The 13,336-nt window shown below is 31.1% G+C and overlaps 1 protein-coding gene across 2 annotated transcripts in view; it reads left to right on the top strand.

The window, feature by feature from the left end:
• Man1a2 (mannosidase alpha class 1A member 2) overlaps nt 1-13,336 on the top strand; it is a 144,440-nt gene that overhangs the window by 66,559 nt on the left and 64,545 nt on the right. For both annotated transcript variants that reach the window (XM_040287337.2, XM_005334925.5), the window contains exon 7: nt 10,955-11,078. In XM_040287337.2, the coding sequence (XP_040143271.1) occupies nt 10,955-11,078 (124 nt within the window). The remainder of the gene's footprint in view (nt 1-10,954; nt 11,079-13,336) is intronic.

A 13,336-nucleotide genomic window follows, 5' to 3' on the forward strand; every position in this document is an offset into this window, starting at 1 on the left:
ATTTTTGTGTGATTGTTCTATGAATAGCTGAGATGATGTGTGTTAAAATATTCCAAGTGTGATTGTTTAATTGTGTGTTTCTGGCAAGCTTTGTATTTATGAACTTTGAGATTCATATTTATGATATACTTTTCTGGTGGTTAGCTCATTTTATCATTAATGATGTGTCCTTCATCTCTGGTAATATTTTTCTCTTAATACTTATCAAATTTAATGTAGCTGTTCTACCCTTACATCATCTATTGATTTTTTAACCTGTGTTTCAATTATAGTATTTCTTTTGGAGATAGTATGTAATTGGATTTTGCTTTTGGTATCTTATATGACAATATCTACCCTTTGTTTGAAATGTCTAGTACATTAACATTAATGCAATTACTGATACAGTAAAGTTCTGTTTTTTCTTCCTGTCTTTTCCTGATTTCCTTATGTATTTTAGAATTCTGTTTTAGTTTATTAACTTCCCCTATTAATTTTGTTAGTGATTACTACTCTAGCAACCATTAAATGTATGTATACATATATATGTAAGTGTATATATATTGATTGCTTTAGCAACCATGATATATACATACACACAGATATATATATACACACACACTGTAATTCCTTTAGCAACCTAAAAAAGTTAATATATAATTAATTTATCTGTTAAGTTAGAATTAATGTTGTAATATTGTGCTGTTTAATAATACTGGAGACACATTGAAACTATGCCTCTCCGTGTACATCTTCCCTCCCATTGCTTATATGGTATACTATAAATCTCAAGATACATTTTTAAAATATTAGTTTTGAATTAAAGATAATATTTATTTATTTCAATGAAATTAAAAGGGGAGGAAATATTCTAATATCTAGATGTTTAATATATCCATTTATCTGTTCATCATTCCTTTTTGAAGATCAGGGTTTTCATCTGGTATTAGTTCACTTAATCTTGAAGACTTTGTTTTAGCATTTCCTACAGTGCTTGTCCATTGGGATGTATTCCTATAATTTTCTTTGTTTGAAAAAGTATTTTGCATTCATTTTAAAAGGATATGTTCAATGTATATAAAATTCTGGTTTGATGTTTGTTTCCTTGCACTTTAAAGATGTTATTTCTGTCTGTCTTAGCTTTCATTGTTTCTGATCAGTGAGAATTTGAATTGTTGTCTTTTGTATATAAAGTGTTTTTTCCCCTCTTAATGCTTTACTTCTTTTTTATTTGATTCTCAGAAGTTAATTAAGATGTGCTCCACCATGGTTCTATTATTTTTTGTTCCCCACTCTTTATTTCCTTCTGAAATTTTTATATAAAAGAATTTTTATTACTGTTCCACATTTTTCAAAGCTCTTGTTTGTGGCTGTCAATACTGTTTTCTTTGTTCTTCAGATTGAATAATTTCCATTGGTTTATCTTCATGTTCACTTACTATTTTCTATATTATTCTAACTTGCTCTTAAGCCCATCCAGTGAATTTTTAAAGATTTTTATTTGAGTTTTTCTAGTTCAATGATTTCTTTTTTTTCTTTCATAGCTTTGATCTAGAATTTATTATGGTATAAAAAGGAAGATAGAAATTGATCTTTTTTCTTAAAGATGTTTGGATTACTGCATGGATATTACTTATGAAGCAATCTCTCTCAGTGAAATTATAATTTTATGTAAATATAATAATATAAAAGGTATATGCATGTACATATGAATCCATTTTCCAGACTGTCTTTTTTCGCATCATTTTGTTTATCTGGACCTGGTTGCACACCTGTATAATATAGTGACTTGGGAGGCTGAGGCAGGAGGATTGCAAGACCAGCCTCAGAAACTTAGTGAGGTCCTAAACAACTTAACACAACTTTGTCTTAAAATATAAAAAGGACTCAGAGTGTGACTCAGTGGTTAAAAATTCTGGGTTCAATCTTCAGTACCCCCCAAACAAACAAAAACCCAAATAAACAAAATTAGTGTGTTTATTTTAACTCTACTTTATGAATTTAATTATAACATTGTAATAACTTTTGTGTCTGATAGTAGAAGTTCTTTCAGTACCCTGTTTTTTCAGAATTTTCTTAGATCTTACATATTTATTCTTTTTAAATAAAGTTTAGAATTATTTGGCCTAGTTTTTTTTCTGTTATATTTTAGTTGGATTTGCATTAAATTTAGAAATTAATTTAGGGAACATTATTATATTACATTTCTTTCTTTTCATAAGTTATGCCTTTTTAAGTATTTAAATTTTGTATCAATTTAGATATAGCTTTATTTTACATAGTTTCTGAACATTTCTTAAACGTGTTTAATAACCTGTATTTTGTTTATTGTTTTCCTTTTACTTAATAACCAGAGGAAAAGAAGGAGATTGCTTTTATGTATTTAATGTAGGAGTTCAAAGGCTTTCTAAATGTGATTCAAAGCCTGGAAGTTGTATATATTTTATTAAACCAAAGATTTAATGAAATATTAGAGATTTTCCACTAAAAACAAGACAGTACATTTTTTTGCAAAGGTCGTAAAAGTGTAACAAAATAGGAAAAATGAATAAAGAATGGATTGGAGGCAAAATTATAATTAATTTCAGATCATATGATTGCTTTCCTGGAAAACAAATGTTTTAATTTATAAAATTAAAATCAGAAACAAGTAGAATAAAATAGCCAAATAGGAAGTAACAAAAATATTTCTGAGCACCAGTAACATTGAATGGACCTTCCTGAAGGGTCATGTCTTAGTGAAGAACTAAACTAGCCACAGAATAAACATAACTGTATGTCTATGACAGCATATCCCAAAACACAATTCTTGAAACAACTGAACAGCCTAGAAGTTATTTAACTGCCTTTCAAGAGAAAATTGAGCACAGAATTTAGCATTCATTGTTGGGGGAAACCTGGAGGTAGAAGCAATGGCAGAAAAACTATTTGAAGAAGCAATGTCTACATTTTTTCCAAATTTGAGTGAACAATATAAACCTGCAGACTCTTAATACTTGATGAAACTTAGCAGGATACCTAGAAAGAAATTTAGCAGGATAAACAGAAAGATAAAAATCTTTCATGAAAATGAATGAAAAGAAAAAACATCGAAGACCAGCCAGAGGAAAAATTACATTATACACAGGAAAACAAAACTAGAAGTATTGCTTTCTTTTTATCAGAAGCAGTATAATCCCCAAAACAATGGGCATGCATCTTTTCTTTCTTTTTCAAATTCCTGGCATCCAAGTGATTCTTCCTCCTCAGCCTTCTGAATATCTGGGACTAACAGGTATGCACTTCTGTTCCTGTTATTAGAATGCATTTTATAATACATTGAGAGAAAAGTCAATCTAAAATTACATGACCCTTAATAACATTCTTCAAAATGAAGATGAAGTTAAGCCATTTTTAGGCAAATAAAATCATAGGGAATTTGTTGCTAGCAGGTTTCTGTTAGTAGGAATGTTAAAGGAAATTTTTAATGACATAAAAATGGAAAGACAGATCTATAAAAAGAAATGAGAAGCAGTGGAAATGGTAAATATTCAAATGAATATAAAAGGTTTATTTTTTCTAGGTTAGTCTTAGAATTTTCTTCTAAAGGTAATTAAAGCAAAAGTAATAACTTGCTATCATTTAAAATAATCGTGTGGTCTATAATATGCATGTAGAAGAAAAGGTATGATCACAGTAGCTCAAAAGATTGTATGCAGATTGCATTGCAAGTTCAGATGCTTTTCAACTCATAATAGGGTTACAGACTGATAAACCCATCATAGGTCGAAAATGCGTAATGTACCTAACCTATCAAATGTTATGGCTTAACAACAGAATACAAAGTCTTAATAGTATCAACTTTTTATTCTTGTAATTGAATGGCTGACTGGCATCTGGTTCACTGCCACTTCTCAGCATCTCCAGAGAGTGTAGGAGGCCAACCTTACGGGTGACTGAGTTACACTCCACAGCTGGGTGCTGAGGCACTCAGTCACAGAAATGGGTGTGTCTTGCTACAGCCCCATGGGTGAAGCTATGCTCACCTGTTCCTTTGTAATATAACCCCTTGCCCTGTTTAGGATAGAATCTTTTATGTAAGTGCCTTGTGTGTATCCCCTCCTCTTACTGTGCCCTTGGTTGTGGCCTACCCAGGTGTCAGTCAACCTGCTGACAGTGGACTTCATGAAGATAGACTCAGCCCCCTGAAATCTGACCCCTTGCCTCATTTGAATAGCTTCTCCTCAATAGTAACTGATGAGGTTCAGCAATCTGTATACGGGGTAAAAATGGGAGTTCATAACCCACTTGAATCAAACTGTGAAATATGATATATTAAGAACTATGTAATGTTTTGAACGACCAACAATAAAAAAAGAAAAAAAATAATAAATGCTGATAAATTAAAAAAAAAAAAGGAGTCAGCGCGTGCTCTAGCTCTCTCTCTCTCTTTCTGTGGACCCTTAAGGTCAGAGGAGCCATCACAGCAACCCCAAAGAAAAAGGTATTTGTGTCTCTTGTGTGGTTATTTCGTGCAGCCCAGTTAGCCCAGTTTAACTAGAGTGACCCCTGAGCCTTTTAGTCTCTAGAACAGAAACCTGGCAAGAGAGTTTGTCTGTTTGTGACTGTCTGTATGTCATAGACATACATACAGATACAGATAGCCCAGAAAAAGATCAAAATTCAAAGTATGATTTTTACTGATCCTATATTGTTTTTGTAACATTATAAAGTAAAAAAAAAAAAAATGTAAGTTCAGCAGGGTGTAGTGGCACATACCTATAATCCTGGTGCCAGGAGGATCACAGGTTCAAAGCCAGTCTCAGGAACTTTAGTGAAACCCTAAGCAACTTAGTAAGACCTTGTCTCAGAATAAAAAATAAGAAGGGCTGGGAATGTGAGTAGTTAAATACCCCTTAGTTCAATTCCTGGTACCAAAAAAAAAAAAAAAAAAAAAAAAAATTGTAAGTTGAACTGTTTATTGTAAGTCATGCTGTTGTAGTATTTTTTCATTATATGGAAATAGTGTAATAGTTGATTATATATTGTATAAATTAACAGTCAGTGCTGTAATCCCTAAAGCAGCCATACACACAATAAAAGTCTCAGTAGAAAAATTGAAATACTAAAAAAATAGTCAATATTGGATAAGAAAAGTAAAGAATTGATCGGGAAAATTGAAAACAAAAGGCAAGATAGTATACTTATGTTGTGATGTGAAGTTGTATAGTCACTTTGGAAAACAGTTTAGCAGTTTTGTATAAAGTTAAAATAGAATTAGCATAGGATTAAGAAATTATCCTTCTAAGAGAAATTAAAATAAACGTCCATTCATAGGTTGTTTGTAACAACCTTATTCACAATAGGCCAGAACCATGAACAATCCAAATTGTGTATCAAAGGTGCATAGCTCAGTAGTTATTATTTTCATATCATGGAACACCAGTTAGCAATAAGAAGAATTAAACTATTGGGTAATACAGCAATATAGGTGGGTCTAAAAAAAAGTAAAGTGTGAGGATGTTCATAGTGGATTTTTGCATGTAAATTATACCCCAATATTGTTTATTTAAAAGGAAAAGTAAACCAGATTCTAGGTGTGGCTATAGAGATGATATAATAAAAAAGCAAAAGCAACAGCAACAACAAAATAACATGAACTAATAATTGAAAGACAACTTTAAGTTTAAAAGTATATTTAGAAAATATGTTTGAAAAAATATAGAGTTAAGGGCTGGGTTTGTAGCTCAGTGGTGAAGCACTTGTCTTGCATGTGTTAAGCACTCAGTTCAATCATCAGAACCAAAAAAAAATCCTCAGAACATAAAAAAATAAAATAAAGGAAATGTGTCCGTCTAAACTAAAAAATATTTCTTAAAAAATAGGGTTAAAATTAGAAACGACCAAGAGACATTTAAAATCATGTTAAATACTAATGTAAGAAGCAGTTCAAATTATGCTTAAATAGTCACAAAATTTTCCAAAAGGGTAGATGAAAATATGACCATAGACTGGCTTTCAGATCAGGAGGTTATTGGAAAAGAGACAAGACTTAGACATAAGTCTTTATATTTTGGGGGGTATACTTTGAATTTTATGTATTCTGAATATATTATCTCCCTAATTTAAATGAAAATAAAACAAAAGTCAGATTTCATATTAAAATAAAGTTGTAACATTCTGTCAAACAGGGTATTTTTTTTAATTTAAAAAATTTTGCCTTCTGTTGTAGATCAGGTGAGAAGTAGTTCATTCTTACATTATAGTTTTACTTGTAGACAAGTTTATCGCTTTCTGTCAAAAGCCTCTAAAACTTTATATTACTTTTGACACAGCATTTTACCCTAAGGAAATAATAGAGGTGTGGGCTAAGGAAGACATATACAAAACCATATTTTTCATAGCATATTTCATAAAAACAAAAGATATAGGTTAAACCTCCTAAGTATAGGTTAAACCTCCAGTGGGAAGGACAAACAAGTTTCATACTCTAAACGATAATATGCTGCCCTTTAAGTTATATCATAGGGAAAATAATTAATTTATACTAGAAAAATGTAAAAACCAGGTTAAGATATCTTATAAGGGAAAACATACAACATGTTAGTCGTAAGTATACAATTTGAGAATGAAAGTGCTAAAATATTTAAAATTATTTATTTTTACAGTATTTAATGATAAATTTGTTTTATTTTTACTAGATGTACTGTGAAACAGTTCTATTTAAAAAACTATTTTCCAAATATTCAAATTGGAATAATTTCTTAAAAAAAACAAGTACACCTTCATGTACGTTTATACAATTTTGAAATTATTAATATCTGTGACCTTTGTCTGCTTTTATTTGAGAAGGTATTTCCTGAACAGTTGCTTAGATCAAATTCTGCTTAACTGCCAGGTATTCTAAATTCTAAAAGTTTGCATATTAAAATGTGTAACTATTTTGAACCAAGTACTGTATATTTTTACATTGAAATAAGACTTCTTCTTTTAGTTGTTTTTTTTTTTAATAATTTTTCCAATTTAGTTAATCCAAAATCATGGGGCTTCTTCATTTCATCGAGGTCTAGAATTTAAATACGTCTAATTGAAAATATGAGCTCCATCAAATCATTATTTTGTAGGTCAAGATATTGCAACTTAAACTTACACATCGTTTGAATGCTTTAATTTATTAGTTCATACTTTGTTTGGGGACAAATTTTAACATCAATTGTTTGCAAACTTCTTTTCTGATAACTACATTTCACTAGAAGCTTTGTTCTTTGAATATACCAGAGAAAGATTTTCAATGGACTTTGGACAAAATATAATTCAAATTTATTATCAAAATAATGAGTATGATTGTAGGACACTTAGATTTACCTTGAAAATTATTAAAAGTTTATCAAACATTTCTAAAATTCTGTTGTTGGTAATCAGGCAAGAGAGAAATCATGTTTTTTACTTATTTTATTGTTATTCATTGTAAATGTATTCAGGTACTTATTATATATAAAAACATATGTACATTTAGATATCTATACTTCTTTTTTGATCATCTGAAAAATCATAACAAGCAGAAATTATTATTTACTTGGTTTTTGGCAGATTTTTTATATTTGGAACTTTTCTGTCCTTGACAGTTTTATTTCTTGTTCTTGAAGATTTCCTTATTTTTCTGAGTTGTTGTTTTCTCAGCGCTGTGTGTGTACATGAAATTTAATATTTTAGATTCTTCTTATGAGACACTATATAAAATAAAAGATTACAAACCTTGTATATAATTTAGTATTTTGAAAGGTATTTCAGTGTATTGTGACTGAAGCTTAACTTCATGACTTTTGCTAGAAAGTTTCTACAGAGAAGGGTAAATTGTTGAACTTCCTGGGCTATATTTGACAACACTGCAATTTATTCACTACACCAAGACCTAGCTAATCTTTCTAAATGGTATGTTTTTCTTCCTAAAGCATTATGCTCAGTTATCCATGACCTTTTATCACACTTAAAATGAAAATTCTGAAATTGTACCACAGCCTACAGAATTCTTATGGAGTTTAGATTATACTAACTCTCTAACCTCATCCTATATCATTGACTTTCTTACTTTCTGAGCTCTAGCCACACTAGTCCCCCTTAATTTCCATCAGCCCCATTGCCATTACCTTTGCTGTTTCCCCTCCTAGAATTCTCTTCTTCCAGATATTTCATGAGTATCTCCTCATCATTCAGGTCTTAGTTCAGACTGAGTCACTTCAGAAATATGTTGTCTAAATTTGGTACATAAAGAGTCTTTCATCTAACATGCTTTCTTTCTTAGTAAATTATTCAGATTTCTATTTTCTTATTTAATTTTCTTTATAACAACTGTAACTATTTAAATGATCTTTTTTTATTGTGGAAGCATAGGTTTGACATAGGTTTACCAGTGCCTCTCCCACAGTGTAGTAGACACTTATTATTTGTGAGATAAATGACTGTCCTGTGTAGTTACTATATTTATATGCTTTCTTTGGTTTAGCCTATAGTCATTAAAACTACATTAGTGATATTGGCCTTCCATAATTTAAAGATATTATAAAAATAATATTTAACAATGAAGGAACTTTAAGCAAGGTACTGATATGTTCTGGTATAGATTTTGATGTTTCAGCACTGATCAATAAAATATAAAGGATATTGAATTCTCATTTTACATCCATTTATCCAGAAGACAAATGGATGTAAGATGAGAAAATATTGATAATTTTACTTCTAAAAGTAAGAAAAGACCCCATAGAATGGTTTAGAATTCTACTAAGAAGAATCCATGAACTCTACTGCTTGAATAATTAATCTAGACCTCCATTTATAACCATGGAAGGGCTTTTATCAGACTACCTTCTTACCAAAAGCAAACATAAAAACTAGAAGTATATAAGACTAAATTGATTGAAGATTTCAGAGAACAACTAACTCAATTCTTGAAGTGGCTATGATCTTAAGTTCATCTCTATACTGGCGTTTTTTCCTAAGGGATTGTTCCAGTCAATGGAATAGGGCAGTAGAGGCCAAACTCAAACTGATAGTCTATTATTATTATTATTATTATTATTATTATTAATATATGGCAGCAGAATGCATTTGGATTCATTGTACACAATTACAGTACAACTTTACATTTCTATGGTTGTACACGATGTAGCGTTGCACCTTATATGCAGTCATACATGTACCAAGGATAATGATGTCCGTCTCATTCCATCATCTTTCCTACCCCCATTTCCCTTCCCCACCCTCCCCTGCTTCCCCTTTGCCCCATCAAAGTTCTTTCATTTTTCCCATGTTCCCCCCATTATGGATCAGCATCCACTTATCGGAGAGAACATTCGGCCTTTGATTTTTTGGGGATTGGCTGGCTTTACTTAGCGTGATATTCTCCAATTCTATCCATTTACCTGCAAATGCCGTAATTTTATTCTCTTTTAATGCTAAGTAATATTCCATTATGTAAGTCAGGTCTTGTAACTGATAAAATGACTGAGACATGATGATATTTTCTCAGAAAGGAAGGGCTTAAGAAAAACTCAAAAAATTTCTTAGAAATTTTCCTCATGTCATTGGTAACTCTGTGTATGTATGACTGTCAAGACTCAATGAATCACAACAGAAAATTGCAGAAGACAAAATGACTAAAGAAAGAGTTTAATAGTCATACCATACTGAGGAGCCCAGAGATTAGTGTTTACATCTGCTAAGGTGAAGAAACCTTGGTAAAGATAACTTGAGATCTCAGGGCAACTATATAAAAGGTAGAGGTAAATGTGAAATAGATTACCATAAAGCTTGAAACCAAGGTAATCTGCCGTATTCAAACTGCGTTTCAGGAGAAATTTAACCTTTGAAAAAGATAATGTCATCTAAGCTGGGTATGGTGGCACATGCAAGGAATCCTACCAGGAAGATTTTGAGTTCAAAGCCAGCCTCAGCAAAAGCAAGGTGCTAAGCAATTCAGTGAGACTTTATCTCTAAATAAATACAAAATAGGACTGGGAATCTGGCTCAGTGGTTGAGTGCCCCTGAGTTCAATCCCAGGTACCACCCCACCCCTAAAACAAAAACAAAAACAAAAAACCCATCATTTAAAGTCTCTATAATTTTTCTCTTATATGATAATGTTTCAAATAAAAAATTATAGAGCAGGCTGGGAAAAAAGGGCAGGAACATATCCTAGAGATTATTTCTACAAAACTGAAATACACAGAAATTTATTTTCTTTAATTTTATATGATAAACTTAATAAAATATTGGAAATATTTCTAGGAACCATCAATAGGGTATTGATTAAATAAATTACATCTATTTATATAATGTGATAGACGTTACTCAAGCACTATCAGTATTTGGAGCAGGATAGTTCTTTATGGTATGATAATGTCCTAACCATTTAGGACATTTTATACCTTTGGTCCTCTTGTCGTAAATGCAAGTTGTACACTTACGGTTTGAGACAAGTTGAAATGCACACATGGTTTTATGTCCCTGGGATGGGATGTTTCAACTGAGAATCAACAATATCATTGAATTCTGTGCAGATTAAAAAGAAACCAAGGAGGAGAAAGCTGTGATAACAGAAGGACCATGAAGGTGCATTGTAGAATAAAATGCAAGATACAGAGGAGTTAGTATACTTGGCTATATTTGTTCTAGCAAAGGAGGAAAATATGAATATATATTTAGATTGCTTATATATGCATGAAAATTTGAATTGATATGTAATGAAAGTTATTGTGGAGCCTGGCAGTGTGAAAGGAGATGAGACTAGATAAAATATATTTAATGTATACTTTTTTATAATTTTAAAACATGGATGTATTACCTATACAAAATTTTTAATCATCAAAGTTTTAGATATAAATTAACTATTGTTAGATATAATACTTTTTACGGGATTTATTTAAAATTCATGTATTCATTAGATTTTTTGTTGTTATTGTTGTTGTCCCCCTTCCCCCAATCTTTTCCTTTCATTCAGTGGAGTAGGGCGAAACTGGGGCTGGGCGTCTGCAGGTAGCAGTATTCTGGCTGAATTTGGTACACTACATATGGAATTTGTCCACCTCAGCTACTTGACAGGGGACCTGGTTTACTATAAAAAGGTTAGTTTTCTTTTCTTTTTTGTTTGTTATAAAAGAGTTCTTTAAAATTTGTTCAAAGACTTGATTAGTGCTTAATATGTTTATCAGGGCTCTGGATATTATTATTTTTTCTTTTTACCTTAAACATAGCTTTTCAATTTAAAACATTCAAAATATTTATTATTATTTTAAAAGTTTTTTAAAATACAAAAATTTATTGTCATTTCAATTGTGCTGAAGTTCCTAGCCAGCATGGTAAGATAAGAAAAATGAACAAAAGGTTTAAGAATTGAAAAGGAAGAAAGAACATACTGATTATTCACAGATTACATGGTTATCTATTATATAGATATATACTATATTAAGGTAGTCTAAATTTTTCTTTTTTGGGGAGCGGGGTAGGAAGGGTAAATGGATTGAACCCAGGGCTTTGCACATGTTTATGCACTTTGCCACAGAGCCATATCTTCAACCTGAACAGTCTTTTTCAATGACTAAACCAAGAGCTTAATGTGGGTTTATTTTTTGTATAAAAGACTGATGTCGACATTAAAAGTCAACAATATTTCTCTGAACTAGCTACAAAAGGCAAGAAAATGTCATTTTATAAAAAGATGCTTTATGATGGTAGGGACAAAAGTATGTTTCCCACAAATAAATCTAACAAAAAGTAAAGTTCGATACTTTATTAAATGGCGTTGGAGAAGACTTAAATAAGTGAGAGTAGGATCGCAGACTGATGGTTAATACTTCTTTGGACTGCAAGTAATGTGTGAGAAGCTAGAAAAATAACAAAGAATTTTACAGACAAGCTATGTTTGTGTCTGCAAACTTGGGCGAGAAAAGAGAATCCGTGACAGATATTCTGTCCTGAGCAGTGAGTGCTGCATTGAAAATCACAGTTGACTAGGGGAAAGCAAAGGGCATAAAAACATATTTACACCTGGACTCTTGTCTTATATATGAAAGCTTTCTTGTGAATAGCTGAGTCAAGAAAAATAGTAATGAGTAGTTCATCAAAAAAGAATAAGTACAGAATTTATACAAAAATCTTCCAGAATAAAAGAATGAAATGCACATGAGAAATACTGGCCAAAAAATATTTATCAGAGAATAGCAGTCGAAAATTCTGAGCAAACATTACCATAGCAAAGAGTATAAGACCTCATCTGTATAGAACAGAATATGTAGTTACAAGTGCTCAGAGAAGATATGATATCAGTAACAAAGTATAAGATAGAATTATTACCAAAATGAAGGCCAAAATGGAAGCACAATGCAAAGAAAGACAGGGTTCAAAATATAGCAAAGAAAAAAAAAAGAAGTCAAAATTGAGAAAAGTTAATGTATAGAAATTAAAAAGAAAGGAAATGATAGGGAAAAGAGGCCAAGATAATTCAATATTATACATAATTTTCAGATAACAAAATGTTGCTAGTTTTCTCATGTTACATAATATCCTTCAGAACTATCTAAAACTGGTTCATAGAATTATTCAGATTGAAATTATTATACATAACGGTACTCTCAAATATGAAAGGACACAGGAAATATAGATAGCGTTTTTGAACCTATTCCTAAAGCTATTTGATGATGACATTCAGCCAAATAAGAAATGATGGAAGACCTTGCAGAGAAAGGATTAGAATTATGCCCAAATCCAGAAAAAGCAAGTATGTACAAGGTCCTGTGAAAAATAGAATGTTTTCCCAACCAGTTAGAAATAATTAATACCAGCCAGGTACCTATAAAATATAAACATAATATTCTCAAATAAAGAATACTAGAAATAAAGCACCTTTACTGCTATATTGTTTAAACACTCCCCCAGCCAAAGCGCTTATAAAATCCAACCAATCTAGAAATAAATAAAAATAAATCCCTGGATAATCTCCAGCCTCTTAATATATTTTGTGATTTAATTTCCCCCTTAACCTCTTGGAGATCCCTTAGGAATTGGAATTTTAGGAATTTAGGGATATGTACTATGGGACCAGTATTTAAGGTTAAACCATTTGGTTTTACTTCATTGTTTTTTTTAAATTCATTAAATTCAAATTAATGTAATACTTTCTAATGTTTTGCCTCCATTTCTATGAAATTATTAATGTTCTCATGTTAAATATGTACATATTAAATATATCTGGAATGATATTTATCAACAATGTTTCTGATGTCTGTTTCGGGATAGTAGAATGTAGAAATTTAAAATGGTATCACAAGGCTGACAATGTGTAGTTCAGCAGTAGAGCAATTGCATAGCATACAAGCGACCCAGG

The sequence above is a fragment of the Ictidomys tridecemlineatus genome, chromosome 11, assembly GCF_052094955.1.
Source record: "Ictidomys tridecemlineatus isolate mIctTri1 chromosome 11, mIctTri1.hap1, whole genome shotgun sequence".
NCBI lineage: Eukaryota > Metazoa > Chordata > Mammalia > Rodentia > Sciuridae > Ictidomys > Ictidomys tridecemlineatus.